The sequence below is a fragment of the Oenanthe melanoleuca genome, chromosome 6, assembly GCF_029582105.1.
Source record: "Oenanthe melanoleuca isolate GR-GAL-2019-014 chromosome 6, OMel1.0, whole genome shotgun sequence".
In the NCBI taxonomy this organism is placed as follows: Eukaryota; Metazoa; Chordata; class Aves; order Passeriformes; family Muscicapidae; genus Oenanthe; species Oenanthe melanoleuca.
This window is the reverse complement of record NC_079340.1, coordinates 21,403,560-21,423,030: the sequence shown is the minus strand read 5'-3', so window position 1 is coordinate 21,423,030 and position 19,471 is coordinate 21,403,560. Positions and strand designations below refer to the sequence as shown.

At 62.5% G+C, this 19,471-nt stretch overlaps 3 protein-coding genes across 9 annotated transcripts; all 3 read right to left on the bottom strand.

The window, feature by feature from the left end:
- Positions 1 to 410: 410 nt before the first annotated feature.
- Positions 411 to 6,804, bottom strand: LOXL4 (lysyl oxidase like 4). Its single transcript, XM_056494847.1, has 15 exons — positions 6,737 to 6,804; positions 5,979 to 6,274; positions 5,657 to 5,835; positions 5,307 to 5,518; positions 4,713 to 4,751; positions 4,374 to 4,590; positions 4,052 to 4,235; positions 3,632 to 3,786; positions 3,145 to 3,312; positions 2,793 to 2,955; positions 2,424 to 2,667; positions 2,038 to 2,153; positions 1,808 to 1,944; positions 1,508 to 1,619; positions 411 to 1,397 (listed from the first exon to the last, which is right to left on the bottom strand). The coding sequence occupies exons 2-15, from the start codon at positions 6,253 to 6,255 to the stop codon at positions 1,327 to 1,329; spliced, it is 2,274 nt and encodes a 757-aa protein (XP_056350822.1). The 5' UTR covers positions 6,256 to 6,274; positions 6,737 to 6,804; the 3' UTR covers positions 411 to 1,326.
- A 2,260-nt stretch (positions 6,805 to 9,064) lies between these two features.
- On the bottom strand, positions 9,065 to 14,576 carry PYROXD2 (pyridine nucleotide-disulphide oxidoreductase domain 2). 6 transcript variants are annotated; one of them, XM_056495106.1, is made up of 16 exons: positions 13,345 to 14,576; positions 12,927 to 12,946; positions 12,663 to 12,756; positions 12,512 to 12,585; positions 12,260 to 12,406; positions 11,970 to 12,123; positions 11,694 to 11,755; positions 11,487 to 11,584; positions 10,944 to 11,085; positions 10,717 to 10,851; positions 10,544 to 10,643; positions 10,277 to 10,433; positions 9,990 to 10,163; positions 9,771 to 9,822; positions 9,545 to 9,665; positions 9,065 to 9,441 (listed from the first exon to the last, which is right to left on the bottom strand). In XM_056495106.1, the coding sequence occupies exons 1-16, from the start codon at positions 13,520 to 13,522 to the stop codon at positions 9,371 to 9,373; spliced, it is 1,779 nt and encodes a 592-aa protein (XP_056351081.1). In that variant the 5' UTR covers positions 13,523 to 14,576; the 3' UTR covers positions 9,065 to 9,370. The 6 variants fall into 6 exon arrangements, with proteins under 6 accessions (XP_056351081.1, XP_056351078.1, XP_056351079.1 ...); XM_056495103.1 differs by having other exon boundaries at positions 9,771 to 9,877; positions 9,990 to 10,144; XM_056495104.1 differs by having other exon boundaries at positions 9,771 to 9,877; positions 9,990 to 10,144; positions 10,544 to 10,616.
- A 101-nt stretch (positions 14,577 to 14,677) lies between these two features.
- HPS1 (HPS1 biogenesis of lysosomal organelles complex 3 subunit 1) lies at positions 14,678 to 19,409 on the bottom strand. 2 transcript variants are annotated; one of them, XM_056495095.1, is made up of 18 exons: positions 19,240 to 19,409; positions 19,024 to 19,161; positions 18,815 to 18,957; positions 18,498 to 18,606; positions 18,137 to 18,297; positions 17,959 to 18,061; positions 17,755 to 17,859; positions 17,595 to 17,664; positions 17,424 to 17,491; positions 16,730 to 16,897; positions 16,479 to 16,655; positions 16,342 to 16,409; positions 16,085 to 16,207; positions 15,921 to 15,985; positions 15,582 to 15,727; positions 15,386 to 15,499; positions 15,170 to 15,252; positions 14,678 to 14,914 (listed from the first exon to the last, which is right to left on the bottom strand). In XM_056495095.1, the coding sequence occupies exons 1-18, from the start codon at positions 19,336 to 19,338 to the stop codon at positions 14,752 to 14,754; spliced, it is 2,103 nt and encodes a 700-aa protein (XP_056351070.1). In that variant the 5' UTR covers positions 19,339 to 19,409; the 3' UTR covers positions 14,678 to 14,751. The 2 variants fall into 2 exon arrangements, with proteins under 2 accessions (XP_056351070.1, XP_056351071.1); XM_056495096.1 differs by having other exon boundaries at positions 17,755 to 17,832; positions 19,240 to 19,401.
- Positions 19,410 to 19,471: the final 62 nt, after the last annotated feature.

The following is a 19,471-nucleotide window of genomic DNA, read 5'->3' as shown; positions in this document are numbered from 1 at the left end:
CCAGCTGGGAGCCATCTCGGCTGCCGCTCCCGGATGCTCATGGCTCGGCCGGTGGAAATTCCAGGGCACAGAACTGCTCTCATGTGGAAAACATCTTCCTGCCGTCCGGCATCCCTCAAAGCCCGGCCCTGGCCGAGTGAGCCTCCACCAGCACGTGCCTTGCCACGGTCCCTGGCCTCGGGCCCCTCCAGTGCATAACCGCCGTTCCCAGCAGCGACTCCACGTGCAGGGACCATCACGTGTGGGTGCAACCTGACTTGTCCTGGGCTAAGGTGGGTGCTGACAGCCCCCCACCCTGGGCTGGTGCCTGCCAGCGAGGCAGGAATGGACAGAGGTGTGCAAGGAGAGGAGTGGCACTGCCCCGTGGCTGGCGATCTAGGGAACAGACAGTACAGACTGTGTTGGTGACATTCCCTTTTATTTCCTGTTGTAAGAAAGAAGATAGAAACCACGGGAGGTAAGAAACAGAGAGCAAAGGCACAGTGTACCCTGTGTCCCCACACTGTGCCCAGAAGCAAGGGCTTTGAGGGACAGAGTGGCCGTACCACAGCTCCCATGTCTGGGGAGCTGCCAGGACAGCCTGGGAAAGCCCAGCACGTCAGCTGCAGACACAGTGGCTGCTGGGCTGGCTGCCAGCCCATATTGCCACAGAGCTGGCTGGGTCTTTTTGCATGCGCAGGGTTAGCAGTTCAGGGCCAGGGTGCCCTGCAGGGCCCATGGGGACCACTGATGGCAAGCCAGAACTGCGTGATGCCAGCCACACACAGACAGCCAGGGAGTTGATGGCCCTGGGTGGCACAGGGGGAACACTGCCTGGCTTTGGACACATCGCCAAGACCAAGTTGTTCCCAAGTGGGGATTGGCTTCATGATCCTAATGGGAGACAGTGCAGGGGAAGGAAGAGGTGATGATGGGATTGATAAGAGAGTACCCCCTCTCCCACAGCACAGCACCTTGCTCCCAGCTCACAGAACCTTTATTGAAGACAGGACTGATGCATGGGTGGCCAGGGACTGTCCTGAGTCTTCTGGAGCATGGGGGCTGGGCAGGCTGAGGTAGTTGTCCTGCAGAGCCCTGGGGCTGTGAAGGTGAGGGCTGCTGTGGTACTTGGGCCACTCTTTCAAGTCCCGCTGGCAGCACGGGACTGGGCATCCCCAGGCACTCCCTGCCAGCCCTGGCGCTCATCTCCATCCTCTGCAGCAGCATCAATAAATACAAAAGTCTGCAAGTCCCTGAGCTCAGTCCAGTGCTGCCAGGGTGCAGGGGCTGGGGCACGGGAGTCGGACTCTCCCGTGGCGCTGCTGGGACCAGGTCAGTGCCAGGGGTTCACACGAGGTTGTTGGCCAGGCGCTCCCGTCTCTCCAGATCGCTCACCACGTCGGCACCGTAGGCATCACCTGGGGACAGTAATGTGGGGTGGGTGGGTGTGTGAAGGCACAAGAAACCTGTGCCTCGTCACTTCCCTCACTCTGCCTGCCATAGCCCCTATGCTCCTGTCCCTCCTTACTTGTGTGGCAGCCGTGCATCCAGACACGCTGCCCATCGTACTTGCACTGGCACCTCATCACGTTGTTGGAGAAGTCCGACTCAGCCACCTCATGCTTGGGGTTCACGACCACCTGGGGAGGGCAAGGGGCAGGCTGGAAGCACCTCTGCTACGCCCTGGCCAGGCAGGGCTGTGGCATGCACAGCAGGGTAGGAGCAGCACCCTGATGTGCAAGGTGAGGGATGCTGTAGTGCTCATGGAGGGGAGTCCCCAGCCCTGAGATCCGGAAGATTGGTGTCCCCCACCCCTCCATGGCCATACCTGGAAGGTGTAGCTGCCTGGTGGCACATCGGTGATGTCAATCCACTGGCAGTCGATGTCATGGCGGTAGGTGTCCCAGCACCCCACACTCACCCCCTGCTCACCAAAGTTGGCACAGGCGAAGTGTCGCTGAAGACCTGCAGCAAGGAGGTGAGGTGAGGGCAGCACAGACAGAGCCCCTTTGGGGGGCAGAACGGGGGGGCTCTGTCAGCTCTGCAGCTAGCACCTACCTTCAGGGCAGTTGGTGTCTTCCAGGCAAAAGCTGGCCTTGTGCCCCTCAGCCACCTTGGAGCCATTGAGTGTCAGCAGATCGTAGTGGGTAAAGACCTCGATGCTGTGGAAGTGTCTGTGGAGACAGGGGCTGAGCACAGGACCAGTGCCTGGCCAGGGAGCACGTAGCTGGCCCAGGCAACCCCGGCAGAACTTCTGGCAGGGCAGCACCCAGGGACTCAGCAAATTACAACTCTGAAGCCAAATAAAGCCGTAATGACAGTGCTGGCTCAGAGGCTGTTAATTACCCCGGGTGGGACAGCCTCCTGGGGACGGGTGCCACCATGCCCTGCCTGGCCCAAGGAGGGGGCAGCTCCCTGCCAGCCCCTGCCTACGGGCCACTCACCGGTGGCACTGGTGCCAAGTCCAGGCATGACGCCCCATCCTCGGTCGAAAATCAGCTCTTCCCAGGTTGTGGATCTGGGAGGAGAAGCGAAGGAGGCGGCGGTGGCCATAGGGCCACTGCATGCTGTCAGCAGAGCGGGACAGGCAGCGCTCCTCATGGGCACAGTACAGCAGCCCCAGGGGCCGGTCCTCCAGGTAGGCTGTCTCCTGCACCAGCTGGGCATTCATCACCAGGTCTGGGGCGTCTGGCATGGAAGGGATCAGCAGGGATTGAGAAGGTGATCCCCACTCTGCTTAGCACCCCCTACTCTCCTACAGGAGAAGGGGGTCCCCCCCTCTCAGCAGCACCCCATGGGCTCCTGTTACTCACGAGCAGTGCAGGTGACCCCCGCTGAGAAGCGTCCCCCACCGCTGGGGCAGTGGACAGGGCCATGGCGCTGGCACTGCTGCAGGGCCAGCTCGGTGCCGGCACAGCGCACCCCGCTCATCACAACCCGGCTGGCATCGGGGCTGCCTGCCCAGTACCATGTCTCCTGAACAGAGGAGGAGCACAGTGCTTGGAGCAGTCCTTGCAGCCCTTGCCAGCACCCACCTGCCTCCTCTGCCTCCTCCTCTGCCCTAATACTGCCGCCACGATTTGTCCTCCCACCGTCCCATCATGCCCACACTATCCATCCTGCAGGACCCCTGCAGTTTTGGCCCCAGGCTGGTACCCCACTCACCTGGAGAGCATGGCTGGCAAAGCCCAGCCCCAGCTGCCTGCAGACCACCATGGCCTCGTTCAGGCCCCACTGTGCACCACACACTGCACCCCACTGCAGCTTGCCCTGCACTGGCACCAGCACCTCCACCACGCCTTCCTCGGGGTTGCGGCCCCCGGCCAGCCGCACCTGTTGGCAGAGAGGGGCTGAGCTGCAATGTGATGCAGACCCCCAACTCTCCCACCCCACACTGCAATAGGACAAGCAGCCCCATACATCCAGCTGAACATCTCCCTCATCTTCCTCTTCCTCCTTTGCTCCCTACAAGACCAATTTTGCCACCAGATCATCCTCCAGAACCCCATCAGGGTGCTGCTCTGTATCCCCCCATCCCCTGGGTCACCCCAGGGCTGCTCTGAGCATCCGCACTGGGCATAGAGCTTGGGGAGCAGGCACTCTGCAATGGGGCTGGAGTTCAACAGGCTCTGGGAAGGAGGCAGGGTCTCACCTGGCTCTTGAAGTCCATGAAGGGCATGTGGCAGCGGACGGCAGCATCAGCCTCGTGCTGACAGCCATTCTGCTCAGCATCCTGGAAGCGACACTCACCCAGGGAGCGCTCATGGCCAGTGCACCGTACATTGCTCATATGGATGGGCCCCAGACCTAAAGCATAGGAAGGGTCAGTGCTCCCTGCTCCGTGACCATCCTGGAGCAGGACCCTCATCCGCCTTCCCCTGGACTGCACATTTTCTATGGGAATGGAGCAGCCCATGGCAGGAGCAGACGGGGTAGCCTCATGCCAGGGCAGGCTGGAGCTGCGTGAGCATACCAGGAATCTCCAGCAGGACACATTAAACCAGTTGATTTCCCCATCATACCCCTCCAAGTCCAGAGGTTTCCCAAGTCCATGCTGTAACACCTGCCTCACCTTGTCCCATCCGGGCTCCCACCAGGGCCTGCTTCGCTGTCCCGTAGCCCAGCTGCCGGCACACCACACTGGCTGCAGCCAGGTCCCACTGCTTGTCACACACGGTGCCCCACTGCCCGTGGCGCAGCACCTCCACCCGGCCCTCGCCAGGGTGGGTGCCCGCCCGCAGCCGCACCGGGAGCACCTGGGGATGGGGAGCAGCCAGTCAGCAACCCAGGGCACAGCCAGCCCCTTCCTCATGTGCTAGAGGGGTGGCTGATTTAGCTGCTCAGCTCTGGGACTCTGTTGGTGGGAGAAGGTGTGGAACCCTGCAAAGGCTCACCTTTCCTGGGGCAGTCTTGTTCTTGCCCTTGCCCGTGGCCTTCTGGATGGCAGGGCCAGGGAGACAGCTGACGATGGCGTGCATGCCGTGGGGGCAGGCGTGCTGGTGCGGGGCTGGTGGGGCCACCTGCATAGGGCAGCGAGCCAGGTGGGGCTCAGAGCCCTGGCACCGCACCTTGTGTACCCAGAAGCTGTTCTTCTGGCTGAGGGTCTTCAGGCTACCAAGGGAGAGGAGCAGGGCCAGAGTCAGCTCAGGTGCCAGAGACTCTCCCTCACCCAATGCCCATGCTGGGTGCCCATCCAAGGTGCTCTGCCCACCATGTCCAGTGTTGAGTCCTACCTGGAGTTGGGATCCTTCATCTTCCTGTTCCAGAGCTTTCTGTGGGTGTATAGGGCCAGGAGGTGAGGGAGCATGCTGACAGTGCCCAACTTTGAACCCCCTGCCCCATCATTTCTGCCCTCCCCAGCAGGAGATGGAGACCCCACGGTACGTCATGTTCTCTCCCCACTGGCAATTACTGTGCCAAGCCCGTCTGTACCATGTGTCCCAGCGGGACTGTGTGACTCCTGGCACTGGCAGGGGCTCATTATGGACTGTATTTATAGTTGCAGGCTGAGACAGGGTGGGAGGGACCAAGGTACATTTGTCTTTCCTCTCCCATCTCCCACACTTTGCCAGCCATGATGGTGACTGTCCCCAGAGACCTCTGGATGCTGCTAAACCCAACTCTGACCCTCGTCAAAGGTCCAAGAAGGGGATCCAGGAGTGGCCAGCCATACCAGCAGCCCACACATCCACCCATGTGTGCAGCACTTCTCTGACCACTCCCCCGTCCCTTGTCCCCATGTGTAACCAGACACCTGCCCCACATGCCCAGGGGCAGTGCATGCCCCCCACACGCCCAGGGGCAGTGCATGCCCCCCACATCCCTACCGGTAGAAGCTGGTGTTGATGTGCTTCTCCCGGGGGAAGCCAAGCATCCCGCAGACCACACGGCTGTTGTTCCTGGTCCAGTTGGCATCACACACCTGCCTCCAGCGCCCACTGTGCTTCACCTCCACAGCACCCTCCATCACTGGCATGCTCAGCTTGGCCCGTGCCAGGATGGGCTTGAGCCGCACCTCCTCCAGAGTTAGTCCCGACACCTGCCACGGTGGGCATGGGGTGGGTGAGGGGCTCCAGCATTGGGAGCAGGGTGTTCAGAAAAGGAGCCAGTGGGACCTGCTCCAGTTGCCCTGGTGTACCCTGCTGGGCACAGGTGAATGCCATGAGCCCCCACTCACCTCTCCCAGGTGACCAGAGGTGGTAGCCTGGGGGGAGCTGCCAGGCAGGCGCTGTCCTGAGCACACCACGCCAGCATCCTCGCCATGGTGGCAGTCACTGATGCCCCAGCCATTGTGGGCACACTCTGCCAGGGAGCCTTCGCTGCCCCCACACCGCACGTTGTCCAGCCAGATGGGGCCTGGGGACACAGCATCACAGGCCTCATCCAGTGCGTCCCGCAAGCTGTCTGCACCCGCAGCCCTGCGGGGAGGCTCCCACAGCCAGCGGGAAGCACACTGCCCCCGTGGGGATCCCCTGCCCCCACTCCCCAGCTGCCCCTACCTTCCCCTTGGCCGTAGGTGGCACTGTGGGTCCAGGTGATGGCTGCGGTGTAACCCAGCTGTCGGCAGGCCACGGTGGCCACGTGGAAGTCGAAGCCGTCATCGCACACGGTGCCCCAGCGCCCCTGGTACAGCACCTCCAGCCGGCCCTCTCCAGCTGCCCCCCGTGGTCCCCCCAGCCGCAGCTGCACCGGGGCCGGCTCCTGCCTGCTGGGGGCCGCCCAGCACAGCAACAGCGCCAGCAGGATATGACTTGCACCAATTGGCATCACCATCATGGTTCTGCGGGTGGGATGCCTGGGAACAGCCCAAAAATGAGTCCTTGGGGACCACGGCAGAGTGGGGGTGCAGCTGCAGCCCCCCTGTGCCCTAGGAGCTGGCAACAGTGGATGGATATCATGCCCTCTTGCACGGGCTGGTCCTGGCCATACTCACAGGACACCCCAGCCCCACAACCTTCACCAGGTCACCCAGCTCTGACACAGCCCTCCCAGGCACCGACAGTCATGGGCAGCCCTGTGCTCTTGCTGTTTCCTGTCTGTCCCATGCTTGGGGACACGGGTGAGGGCCCCACAGAGCCCCCTTTTATCTTCCACCTGGATTCTCTACTGAACACCAGGGTTCCTTCCCATCTTGCACACAGCCCGGTCCCGGTCACCTCACCTCTTCCCCTGCATCCTCATTCCGAGCATTGGTAGGATTGCTGACACCCCTCCAGGTGCCCAGACCTCCCCTCCCGGGGGCAGCCGCGGCACTCACCGTAGCAAGGGACGGCTGTGCTGGACCGGCAGCGGTGCGGGGCGGGCGACGGCGAGGGACCCGGTGGTGGCGAGGGGACGCGGCGGTGGCGCTCGCGGCAGCGGATCCCGCAGCTCCTGCCTCCCGCCGGGCACCGCCTGCCGCCGCTTTTATGGTGCGGCGGGGTGGGCCGACCCGAGGGGGCCCCCCGCCTCCCCGCCTCTGCTCTGGAGCCCAGCCCTGCTCCCTGCCCACCCCCGGCCCTACTCTGCCTCACCGCACACTGGGGCAAACCTGCTCCTGTCCCAAACCCCGTTCTTCCCCCAGCCGCGGGGATCTGCGCTATCCCGGATAGTTTCTACCTGCCGTGAGACTGGACGTCCCCCGAGTCCAAATTCCCTCGGTCAGGGATGCTCTCCTCTCTGGGCTGTCCCGCAGCCAGGCACAGCATGGAGGTGACGAGCAGCTGTGCTAGGGACATTTCATGCACCTTCCACTCACGCAGTGGCTCAAGTGGGCACACAGGCATAGGATGCTTGGAGGTGCTGCAGTGGGGCCAGGACTCGGGGGGCACAGGGACCACGGCAGGCTATGGGACGGTACCGTGAGCCCGAAGCACAGTTCTCCCAGGGCTTGGGGCATCACCTGTGCCATCCATAAACCAGGCTGGCTGTGAGGGTCCTCAGGCTTAGTCCCGCTCCGTGGGACGTGGAGACTGGTGATGCCCCACCCCGCCCCGACTTGCCCCGGGAGCAACCTCTGGTTTGGGGTGCCGCCAGTCCCCGGGGCACCCTGCTACCCACACACCCGCCGAGCCCCGCCGTGGGACGGGGATAAACAGGAAGCCCAGTGCCCCGGCCGTGCCCAGGGACCGGCCAGGAATGTGCCGGTGGCCACCGGACTGTTTGTTTGGAGTCAAAGCAGCCGGATCTCGCCGGGAGGAGCCAGGATCAACACGGCCGGGAATAGCCCGTGAGCTCATCGCCACGTCTCGCAAGGACCTCCAGCACCTCTGGGTGCGCAGGGATGCACGGCTCTGGGTCCTTCTGGCAGGGCGCTCTCATCCCAGCCCTCTGCTTCGGCCGGGATCAGGGCATGTCCTGAAACCTCTGCTGCCATATGAGTCCTTGGCCAGCCCCAGAACGGAGGCCACGGAAAATCCTGGGGAAGGGCAGGGCTGGGGCCAGCAGTGGAGCCCGTGACTCATTCGTCTCGACGTTTTGGAGATCAATTGCTTAAGTGTGAGGCCAGGAGCCTCCCCCGAACTCCTCCCCCGACAGATGCTGGCAGGGGTGCAGGGCAGGCGGGTGCTGTGTCCCGCTCCCAGCTCTGCCTCTGCTCCTGGGGACAGCAAGAAGAAAGAAGTGCGGGGGCTGGTGGGCTCTCCCACATCTGGGACCTGCCAGCCTCCTCCCAGCAGTACCGGCACTGTGTCCTGCCGCTCCTGCGATCCTGGCGGGCTGGAGGTGTCCCCCTTTGCCCCGAGATGTCAGCCAGTGAGCCCCTCATCTCCCTCGGGGCTCACTGGGTGCCGGCACCTGCAGCCTCGGGCAGCCAGCGGCGGCAGCAGCCAAAAATAGCGGCCGGCAGCAGGGCAGCCCGTGCGCGGGAAGCTGTGGGCGTGCGGGGCTATTCTCAGAGGGCTGCGGGACTATTCCTGGCCAGTCAATATTGATTCAGCCAGCTCAGGTGCAGCAGCTCGCCCTGACAGCACCGTATTTAGGGCCCGGCAGGAGGCGAGGCGGGCGGCTGAATCGGGAGCATTGTCTGGCAGAGGAAGAGGGCAGGGAGAGGATGTGAGCTCTGTAATCTGCAGCCAGTCGCTCCCGGCAGCGGCCCGGCTGAGGCGCACGCCCCGGGCTTGCTGCGGCTGAGGAGCGGCCAGCACGGAACATCTGCCCTGGGGACGGACGGACGGGGCCAGAACACGTGCAGCAGCTTCCGTCGGGAATAGGAGCATGTGTGAGGCACGAGGGGCAGCTGCCAGCCCTGGCTCCTGTGGTTTCTGAGCTGCTGGGCACGTGTCTGCTGTACACACAGCCACAAGAGCCGGGGGATTGAGGACAGCTGGGGACTTCAGGTACCAAAACAGTTTCCAGGCAGCTTGTTCTAAGTAGTAAGGATGGTCTGGACCTGCCCGGAGCTGGGGGACTCCATACAAACAGCCCTGCATGCCCCTGAGCCTGCATCCAGGAGCAGAGGAGAAGGTGAGGGGCTGTTTGTCCCTGTTCACTACACTGAAATGTGCCTGTCCTCTCTGGCATCTCCCCTGAGGCTGCATCACCAGCAAGTGTGGATGGCACAGTAGGACCTGCATGAATTGCACAAAAAACACACTGAGAGTGCTCATGACAGAGCCTGGGCCAGAGTTTATTTCCATGGGCACAGGCAGGGGCCGAGTGAGGCTTGCCATGGTCATGCAGGGTCCAGCAGCCACTGGGGCAAGGCTGGGCTGTGGCAGGCTGGGAGCAGCCATCTGTTCAAGGCGATGGTAGCAGCTGTGTGCACGAGGGACCCTGCCAGCCTGCACCCAGCTCTTGGGAGGTGCTGCTGCCCTGAGGTGCTGAGGAAGCAAGCTGGGGATGGGCAGGGCCCTGCATGGCATCTTGCTGCTGCTGCAACCATGTGCTGGTGAAGTCAGTTTCACCAATCTCATCAGAGGTGCCTGAAATCCTTGATAGCCACCTGGGCGGCATTGCGTCCTGCTGCTCCCATCACTCCTCCTCCTGCAAGAAAGGAGAAATGGGGAATGGTGCTGCACCTCTTCCACGTGCCCCTTTCTTCTTTCTGCAGGCCTCCAGGAGGGTCCTGGCTCCCAGCTCTGCTCACCAGGGTGGGCTCCACTTCCACACAGGTACAGGCCTGGAACTGGGGACCGGTAGCCAGAGTAGGATGGTGCTGGCCGGGCGAAGTACAGCTGGTCCAGAGACATCCCTCCATGGAAGATGTTCTGCCAACAGAGCTCTGTGTAAGCTGGCTGTGCCTGGCCCAGACCTGTGTGCCCACTAGCACTGGCACCAGAGCGATGCTCAGAGTTGACATGCATGGTACCCACTCCACCGGGCAGCCCGAAGATCCTCTCCAGGTCTGGTGGCGTCAGGATGTCCCTGCCAATGACGGATGCCTTGAACCCTGGGGCATAGTCTTCAATGCAGTCAAACACTAGAGAAAGATGAAGGGACTACTGGTGGGCAGCCTGGGGAGACGTGGTGGCAAACTCCTGTGCAGCTCCAGGGCTCCAGGTGTTACCAGGGTCAGTGTGTGCATTACATACCCGTGTCTGCATATGCATTTCTGGCCTGCTCGTCCCAGGGCCGACCGCCTGCCAGCATGGACGGGGTGTATTGTGTGAAGAGGGACACGACATGGCAGCCTGGCGGGGCCAGCCCTGGGTCCAGCGCTGAGGGAATGCAGAGCTCGATCATGGGCCTGGGGGAGCAGCACACCACTGGGCTGGCACAGGGGGACCCAGCTACTCCACACTTCTTTCCCCAACATCCACTGCCACGACAGTGCTGTCCCTTCCCCAGTGAAAAAAGGTGTGCCAGGACAGGCTCCTACCTGCTGGAGGGGTGCCCTTGAGCAGCTTCAGTGAATGCCTGATGCAGGAGCTGGGTGCCCTCGCAGTTGAGATGTATGGAGCACTGGTGGTGGGGCAGGGGCTGGCCGTGGCGGGCATTGGGGGCAGCCAGGAAGCTGGGCAGCCGATCCACTGCCACTGGGAATGGCATGGGGAGATGGAGGAAGTGGGGTGCAGCCTCTTGCTGAGGCTGGCACCAGTGTTCCTCCACAGGGATGTCAGCAGAAAGTGTCCTTACTGGTACCTACCATTGATCTTGGTGACAGGGGAGCATGTGTCAACCCGCTGGATGCGCTGGACAAAATCCTTTGGCAGCTGCTCCTGGGGTGGGATACACCAGTGCAGAGGCTGGCTATGAGAGGCAGTGTGAATTGAGAGATTCCAGCACGCCAAGCCCCCACCAGCCCCATGCACTCCATACCTGAGGAACGAGTTCCAGAAAGGTGATTTGGGGGGAGGCATTGGACAGCACCAGTTTGCTCCTCACCTCTGTCCCATCCTGCAGCGCGACACCCTGCGCCTCCCCGTCCCTGCCCAGCAGCACGTGGCACACTGCCTGGGCAGGTGCAGGGGACAAGACTTTACCAAGAGCACCCCTGCTGCCTGTGGGGATGGCCAAGCAGCTCCCCTCTCCCAGACACCCCGTACCTTCTCAGCAAAGATGTGGGCTCCCCGGGCAGCCGCTGCCTGGGCGATGGCTTGGGACAGGGCGCCCATCCCACCTGCCACGTAGCCCCAGGCTCCCCGCCGTCCCTCCAGCTCACCCATGACATGATGCAACAGCACGTACCTGCGGTAGCAGGACCTCGGATTAGGGGCTGCCTGAGGGCATGGATCTGTCCCCTGCACGGGCAGTGAGGATGGTGCCACAGCCCCCACAGTTCCCCCCACAGGACCATGCCACCTCATGGGACGTCAGCTCAGTTACAGGGAGCACGCACCAGCCAGGACTCAGCCCAGCTCGGGGACAGAGGTGTCCATACAGCGAAGGGATAAGTGGCGGCAGCTCAGGAGAGCCTTATGGCAGGGCTGGGGGGCAGCCCCTTCCCCAGCACCAACCCCTGAGGCACCCTGGCAAGTGAGGAGGCAGTGGGAGCAGGGCATGGGGTACTGGTGTGCAGCAGAGCCAAGCACAAAGCATGACAAGGGGGGACAGTGCAGGCATGAGCCCCAGGGGGAAGGGACCCTCACCCACTGCCAGGCGTGTGTGGGCTGGCCATGGCTCCAATTACTGCATCAGTAGCCAGAGTTGCCTTCAGGGGTTCTGACTCAAACCAGTGATCCAGGATCTGGCCAGGAGAAAGAAAGCATGCCAGGCTTGGGGTGGGGAGCTGCTGCAGCACCCTGGCAGGCAGCAGAGGCAGTGGGTGTTTCCACACCACCACTGCCAGCACGCACCTTGGAGATGGGAGCTGTGAGCACCTCGTAATAGTGGGGCAGCTGCCGCCCCAGTGCCAGCCCTGGGGGTGGAGAGGTGGTGTGAGACCTGCATGGCTGTGCCAGGGCTGGCTACTGGAGCCCAGTTGGGTTTGGAGGTCAGTCAGCAGGACCAAGGTGAGTAAGCCTGCCAGAGCCTGCCAGCCCAGTCTGGCCTCCTGAGGAGTCTCTGTATCGCCCACCCCAAGTGCTGGCAAACACCCTTTGCTATCAGAGTTCCTGTCACCCCAGATGTACCTGCCTGCAGCAAGGGCTTCAGGGTTCGCAAGTTCCTGAGCTGCTGGAGCAGGGAACCCTTTCCCAGGGCAGCTGTATCCACTGGAGGGGCATCCAGCAGTGGGTCAAGGGCCAACACCATTCGCCCCATGAACGCCTCATACTCAGGGTAGGCCTGGACAGGGACAGAGGGCGGACAACAAGGACTGCACCATGGTAGGTGCAATGGATACCCCACCCAGGAGCATCCCTGCCACTCCAGGGGCAGGGCAGCCCCTCGTGGGTTTTGCTGTGCCAGGTTCTGGTGGTACCTGAGCATCCTTCCGGGAGAATTGAGCAATCTGCTGCTGAGTCTGGGCCATGTCATGTCCCAGCAGAAGGGAGCGAGGAGGGCTCCTGTCCTCCAGCAGTGGGGTGAAGGAGTAGGGGTCCCGTGGGAGCACCCTCAGACCGTGCCGCTGCAAGACAGGGGTGTCCCCACTGCAGGGACAGCCTGGCAGCAGCGTTCCCCTGCTTGCATGCTGGGAGTTGCCAACAGCCCAGCAAAGGGTGGGTGCCTGTACCTGCAGCTCCAGATCAGCATAGATTTGTGGTCGCAGCAGGCTGAGCAGATATGATGCCCGGGAGAACTTGAACCCTGGAACACGTGGGGTGGTGGGGGACGTCCACTAGCAGGGCTGGCCAGGGCCAGGGGGGCACGGGGCACAGGGGTACCTGGCACAATCTCCTCCGTGACGGCCGCGCCGCCCAGCACGTGGCGCCTCTCCAGCACAGCCGTGCGCAGCCCCGCCCGCTGCAGGTAGGCAGCCTGTGGGAGCACCGCACACTGCCCATCCCTCCGGCCAGGATGGCACTGTCAGCGCGAGCAGCCCCCTGCACATGGTGCCCCCCTCCATAGGGAGGGCTGTGGGACCCCCGACCCCACGAACACTGCCACCAAAGCCCACACACACACACAGTACAGACTCAGGTACTCACTGCCACCAGCCCGTTGTGCCCTGCAAGAAGAGAGGGAGATGAGCAGAGCCCAGTGTTGGTGATGTGCTCACAGCACAGGGCACCCTGCCATGCCTGGGGCATGCGGCTGTCACAGCCACCCCAATAACAGGCTCTAGACACAGGGATACAGGTGACAAGCAGCGTCCTCCCCTGGCCCTACAGCCCTGGCCCTAATAGAGCGGCAGAGGAGGACCGAAGTGCTCAAGGCAGATGCTCCAACAGCGCTCTGTGTGCTGGGAGCTGCAATTTGTGCCAGAGCCCTGTGTCGTCCCAGGCATGAGGAGCAATGCAGCCAGCGCTACTGCGGTCCCCACCCAGCTGCTCCTCTGCTACCTGCCCCGGGGGCAGGGCAGATGTGGGTCCCCGCAGCTCGACTCTCGCTCCCTTGCTCGGTTACCTGCCCCGATCACCACCGCGTCGTACTCCCTCTGCAGCTGGGCTGCAGCCCCGGCATGGGCCCGGCGCGCTCCCGGGGGCCCCGGGGGCCGATGCCAGCCCCGCAGCCAGCGGGAGCAGCAGACCCGGCCCAGCCGCGCCCGGAGCCCGGCGGCCACCGCCCCGCAGCGCCCGGCCATGGCTGCCCGCAGCCTGGACTTTGCTTTCTCGGCGGAACTTTTCCCAGGGCTTCCGGGCACAGGGAAACACGGGGGGGCAGAGCAGGGAACGCCGTGAGGGGCGGGAGGCTGGTCCGGACAGGGGCACCCGCCCAGCGCTGTCCCCAGCGAGGCGCTGACCCTGGCACCGCTGTGCTGGGGACAAACCCCAGGGCTGAGAGGGGACAAATCCTGCCTGGGGCTCAGCAGGGTGCCAGGAACTCCCCAGCCTGTAATCCAAGAAGGTGCTGAGCAGTCCTGGGAGCCCCCCTCCCCTAGATCCTGTTCTGCTTCAGGGATAATCCAGAGGCACGTGGCTGGGGTGATGGGCCAAGCACAGCAGGACAGAGGGAGTTTGTCACCCCTGCTTCAGCAGGCAAGCCCCAAGCACAGCCCTGAAAGCAGCAGGAAAAGGGTCAGCTTGGGGATGAGCTTTGCTCTGAATCCAGCACTATGGCTCAGCAGGGCAAATTCCAGCTCAGCAGGATGGGGCAAAGGCCCTGTCATGGTCCAGTGCTCCCTGAACTGCCATCCCCAGCTCCAGTGAGTGGCATGGCAGCAACAAGGGGCAGTGGCTGCCTCAGTCCCTTGGGGCTGGCCCCATTCCCAGCTGTTCTTGAGGTCTGGATGTGCACTGAGCCCAGACGAGCCTGGGAAACACATAAGCTGCCTCAGGATTTACTCGCTGTTCCCAGCTAAGCTCAGAGCGGTGGCTAGCTGGTGCCTGGAAGCCTGGGTGGGGAGAAGGGGGTGCAGGACGGGCTGCACCTCCCCAGAGCCTTCCAAAGGGGCCTGAGGGCCCTGCCCCCCACATTTGGGTGTGAGGGAGAAGGGGGATGCACCCTAGACCATTGCTCCACTCAGGTTTGGCTACACTGTCTTGATCTCTGGCCAAAGCCTGGCAGCAATGCCAGGCTAACATTAAAAATCCTGCTCTGGAAATGAACTTTTCAGCAAGACAGTGATTTGCCAACAACCTCTCGGCCCCACTCTCTGCCTGTCCCCAGAGGCTGCTGGGTGGCAGTGAAAATCATGGGGAGCAGGAAAAGGAACAGTGCCAGCCCTGGCCGGGCTGGAGGATGGGAAGGTTGCCTGTCGCTGCCTACAGGCACAATCCACGGCATGTCACACAGACACTGAGAAAGCAACCCAGGCTGTGGGAACACCCACACACCCACTTTAATCCTGGCCCCAAGGGGGCTGGAGGCAGCTCAGAGCAGAGGGATGCGGGACGGCTCCCAGAGGCGCCGGGCCAAGTCGTAGGCCTGCTGCACCACCAGCTCGGAGGGGATGATGCCCAGGTGCACGGTCAGCAGCTCATAGCACTTCACCACCTCTGCCTGGTAGTTCTTGCTGTAATAACGCAGCAACTTCCTGGGGAGGAGAAGATTGCCAGGTACAGTGCATACAGGCAGCTCCTTTTTAATGACTTCCCTCTATTAAGTGCTTTGCAAGGACACAGCAAAACCATGGCACCAGGCTGATGAGATGGGCTGGTGCAACTCCAGTGACATCACAACACTGGCATACTGGCATCACTCACAGGGACCCGTGTGCCATCACAGCTTTGAACCCTGGTGCCAAAGGGCTCCCTTAGAGCCTTGGAGCTTAGGGCTGACAACTGCTCACCTGTAGTAGTCCCCTGCAAGCATCCCAATGGGAGCAGAATCATCAGACAGGACTGGTACTTCCATCACCTCCAGCTTGTAGCCCTGGGGAGAAATGACAGCAGAGAGCAGGAGCTGGGATAGGACCACTGAGGAGTCAGAGCTGGCTACACCTACAGCCCTGCTCCCTGCCCCATGGAAAGAGGGGCTCAGAGGGCCCCTTCCTGGCCCCACATACCATCTCATTCTCAAACCAGAGGAAGTAGGAGCAGCAGTAGTCGCCATCCTGCAGCATCAGCGTTGTATAGCCCTTCTGTAGGTATCGCCGGGCCAGTGTGATCAGGGACCAGACCTGGGGGACAAGGGGCACCTGAAGCCTGAGCAGACACCCCTCCAATGAAGTTCCCATCCCACACCTACCCCATGAGTAGTACCTTTTTCTTGATGAAGGTGGCCAGGGGACCCTTGCCCAGCTCTGAGCTGGATTTCTCTGTCACACTGAGTGATGGTGCCATCATTTGTCCAGCTGTGCGGTCCACATAGATGAAGTGCACCAGACCAGGAAAGTCCTCCAGGTATGTGGGATGGGTTAAGGGTGTCCAACAACTTTGGTGCCCTTCCAGGACAGCTCCTGAACCTCAGGAAACCACCTTTACCCACTACATTCCTCCCCTCGATCCCAGTGCTGGGGGACAGGGTCCCACTCCCACATCTGCTACCCCCTTAGGACACCCCCTTTACAGTCTGGGTTCCCAGCTGCAGAAATGGGTATGACACCATGGTGATATTGCGCCGGCTCTTCACCAGCAGGAAGTCCCGCCAGTCCAGCAGCTTCTCCCTGCCGAGAAGAGCACAGTGAGAGGCCAGACCCACAAGCCCCAGCTGTGCTGGGTGTGGGGCAGTCCCCTGGCGATGCTGACCATCCCCACACACTCACCTCATCAGCTTCTGAGTGCGGTCCCGCAGCCCTTGGGACAGGCTGTGGCCAGCAGAGGTCAGGAAGAGCTGGCGGTACACGGAGCAGAGCTGCCGCTTCACATTGGCCACTGACTGCAGCAGCCTGGGCCAGGAGACACAGACAGTGCTGAGATTGGACACTGGGCCCTCAGCACTGCGGGGACAGCTGTGCTGGCCCCCAGGCTGGGAAAGGTCCCTGCCTGTTCCAGAGACCTTCCCTGGCTTCCCCCTACTCACTCTAGGGAGCTCCCGGGCTCACTCCGTGAAAATATCTTGTTCTTGAAGTCCAACCAGGTGTTCTGCAACTAGAAAGAGACAGGACAGTGTCAGGCTGTGGAGAAAACAGGACAGAGTCCTCATGTCCCCACTCCCACCTGGATGTCCTGACCACTCAGCTTCTTCACAAACTTGTCCATGCGCTGCCGCAGCTCAGCGAGGAATGGGTAGGAGCGTGCGACTCCCACCTCTGGTCCCTCTTCCAGCTTCTTCTCCAGCACCAAGAAACCATCCAGCAGTTGGTACAAGGTGACAGCCACCTGGGTCATGGGGCCCTGCCAGGGAAGGGAGAGGTGGGTCAGGCAGGACTCAGTCCAACACAGCTTCCCTCAGCTCAGAGGCAGCTCACCTTGGTCAGCAGCACAAGGGAGATGCCTGGCCAGAGCGGGAGGCAGTGCATGGTGTGCGGCAGCAAGGGGCAGTAACCTTCCCGCAGGCTGGCATCCAGAAAGATCCTTCTGGGGTTTGAAGCTTCAGGAACCAGAGGCCCCAAGGTCTGCAGCAAGTCCTCTGCCATCTGGGACGACAGGGGAGATGCTCAGTCCCTTGTGGGGATGAGACAGCTCGCACCAAGGATGCTCTGTAGGGATGCAGCATTGCCCTGAAAGCTGCAACCAGGCATGACAGAACCAAAGGAGCAGGAGCCGCCATGTAGCAAAAGACTGGCAGTGAGGAAAGTGCCCAGGGACCCCAAAGGAGCTTCAGAGAAGACTGTTGCAAAGACAAAGGCTGCAAATGCCTTAAACCAAGGCCAGTGTTTGCTTGCAGCTTGTGAGGGAAGCAGCCCAGAAAGCCCAACGGCAGCAGAGGGAGACACTGGACTGCTCTGAGGCAGCCCCGCTCCCTCTCTGCTGACAGCTCATTGTGAGCAATGCCTCAGAGAAGGAGATCAGAGCTGTCACAATTATGCACAACATGAGGGACGCAGGGTACCACAGCTACAGCACAGCAAGAGACAAGTGACGAGGACTGGAATTGCAAAGGGCACTAGGACAGGCTAATGAGGTGTTGAGCTGGGAGGCGTTGCAGGACTCCATGCTCACCTGGACGTCTGCAGCATCCACCTCCCCGATGCTCAGCATCTCAGCACCCTCTGACCAGCTCTCACTGCCTGCAGAGAACACAGCAGGGCACCCTTCCAGCCCTCCTCAGAGCCCTGGAGCCTCTGCAGGGCTGGGGGTGTGGAGCATGGCGGCTGCCAGCTGGGCACTCACCTGTACTGTGCTGGCCTGGTGAGGGCTCAGGTGTGTAGTAGACCTCAGGCGCAGAGAGATCATCTGTGTCCTGCCAGCAAAAATGAATGCATCAGCAATAGGAGCAATGCAGGCAGCCTTCCAGCATCCCACCCTGCAGCTCTTGATCTAAAGGACTCACTTGGTCATCTGAGTCCTTCTCTGCAGCTCCATGGGAGCCAGGGCCACTCACAGGGATGCTCTCGCTTCTCTTGGGTCCCTGAGGGAGAACATTCTCTGCTGTGGGCTTTCAAAAAGAGGGAAAAACCCCTAAGCCCCAGCTGTCCAGGCATCACCCCATGGGAGCAGCCTGACTCGCTGCACCCCCAATCCTGCTCTGAAGCACCTGTGGGCCAAGCTCCTCCTCAGCACTCTGACTGGGGTACAGGTCCTGAACCAGGAGGATGAGGACAAGCAGGTCGGCGGGACGGATGGAGCTGGTGTTGCGGCTGCAAGCCAGAGAAGGAAAGGTCAGCTGGAAGGACAAATGGCTGCCCTGCAAAGGGTGGTGGGGCTAGGTGCACCTGGAGTAGAAGGCCAGCAGCTTGGTGTGTACCAGGAGGAAGGCATGGCCCACTTCATCCCCACCACGCTCAGGGCTGGTGTTGATGTACTGTACCACTTGTCGTTCCAGGAACTCGATGCACTGCTCACACAGCTGAGGATGCATCAGCCGCTCCACGGCCTGGGGTGCAGGAGGAGGGCAGGCTGCTGGGCTCTCTCAGACCCAGCCTTGCAGTCCTAGGGGCAGGTCTGAGCTCCCATTTCTCCAGGGAGCTGCCCTGAAGTCCCCAGCCTACTGCCTTTTCCCACATCCCGGGACTCCACGCACCCTCCCACCCCAGGAACACCCCAAAAGTGAGGGACAGCCCGGAGCATTGGTACCTCCACTGCAAAGCTCTGGTCCTCCTCCCGCAGGTGGTTGTAGGTCTCCAGCAGCCCCCGCAGCAGGCTCCACACACGCTCCCGCTGCTCCGAATCAGCTGGCCGCAACCTGCAGCCGTCACACAGTGTAAACTCATGGGCGGCTGTCACCTCCCTGCGTGGGACTGACCCACCAAAACCCAGCTGCAGCCCAGCAGGCAGGGGGTCCTGCGCAAAGCGGGGGTCCCAGCTGGAGACACCCCCCGCGCTGCACGAGGGCACCTCAGGGCAGCCACCCCCGCAACCCGCCATGCCAGCCGGTGGCTGTGCCTGCTCACTCCTTGCGGATGAGGTGCGAGTCGAGCGTGACGAGCCCACAGTGAGCCTCCACCAAGCGCCGCAGCACGAAGAGCGTCCGGCGCAGGTCATCCTCGCTCTGCGTCCCGTCGCCGTTCACGGCGATGTACAGGCAGTCCCCGAACTGAAACCGGCAGCGGGGTCAGGCGGGGGCCGCCCAGGGGTCCCCGCTCCCCGGTGCCGGTCCTACCGTGTGCAGGACGTGGAGGTGCCGCCCGCCCTCGGTGGCGAAGCAGGTGTAGGTGTCGGAGAGCTTCTCCAGCAGCGCGGCGCAGGAAATGATGAGCGGGGCGAAGAGGGTGTTGAGGCTGTCCTCCAGCGCCGGGCCCTGCGCCACACTCTCCCGGTCAGCGCCCACGCACCCCGCGCTCCCGTCCCGCACCCGCGCCGCCCCGTCCCGCCCCACCTGCCCGCCGTGGGACGACCGCAGCCGGCGGAGGAAGGCGGCATCGGCCCAGTAGAAGAGCAGCTCAGCCGCGGTGCTGGCGATCAGGACGCAGCGCATGGCTCGCGGCGGAGGGGAACCGGGACCGACGGCACCGGGACCGGGCGGCTCCACCCGCGCCGCGCCGCTTCCTGCTCCCCGCGCGTGACCGCCGCGCCCGCAGCGCCCCCGGCGGCCCGGCGCGGCACTGCAC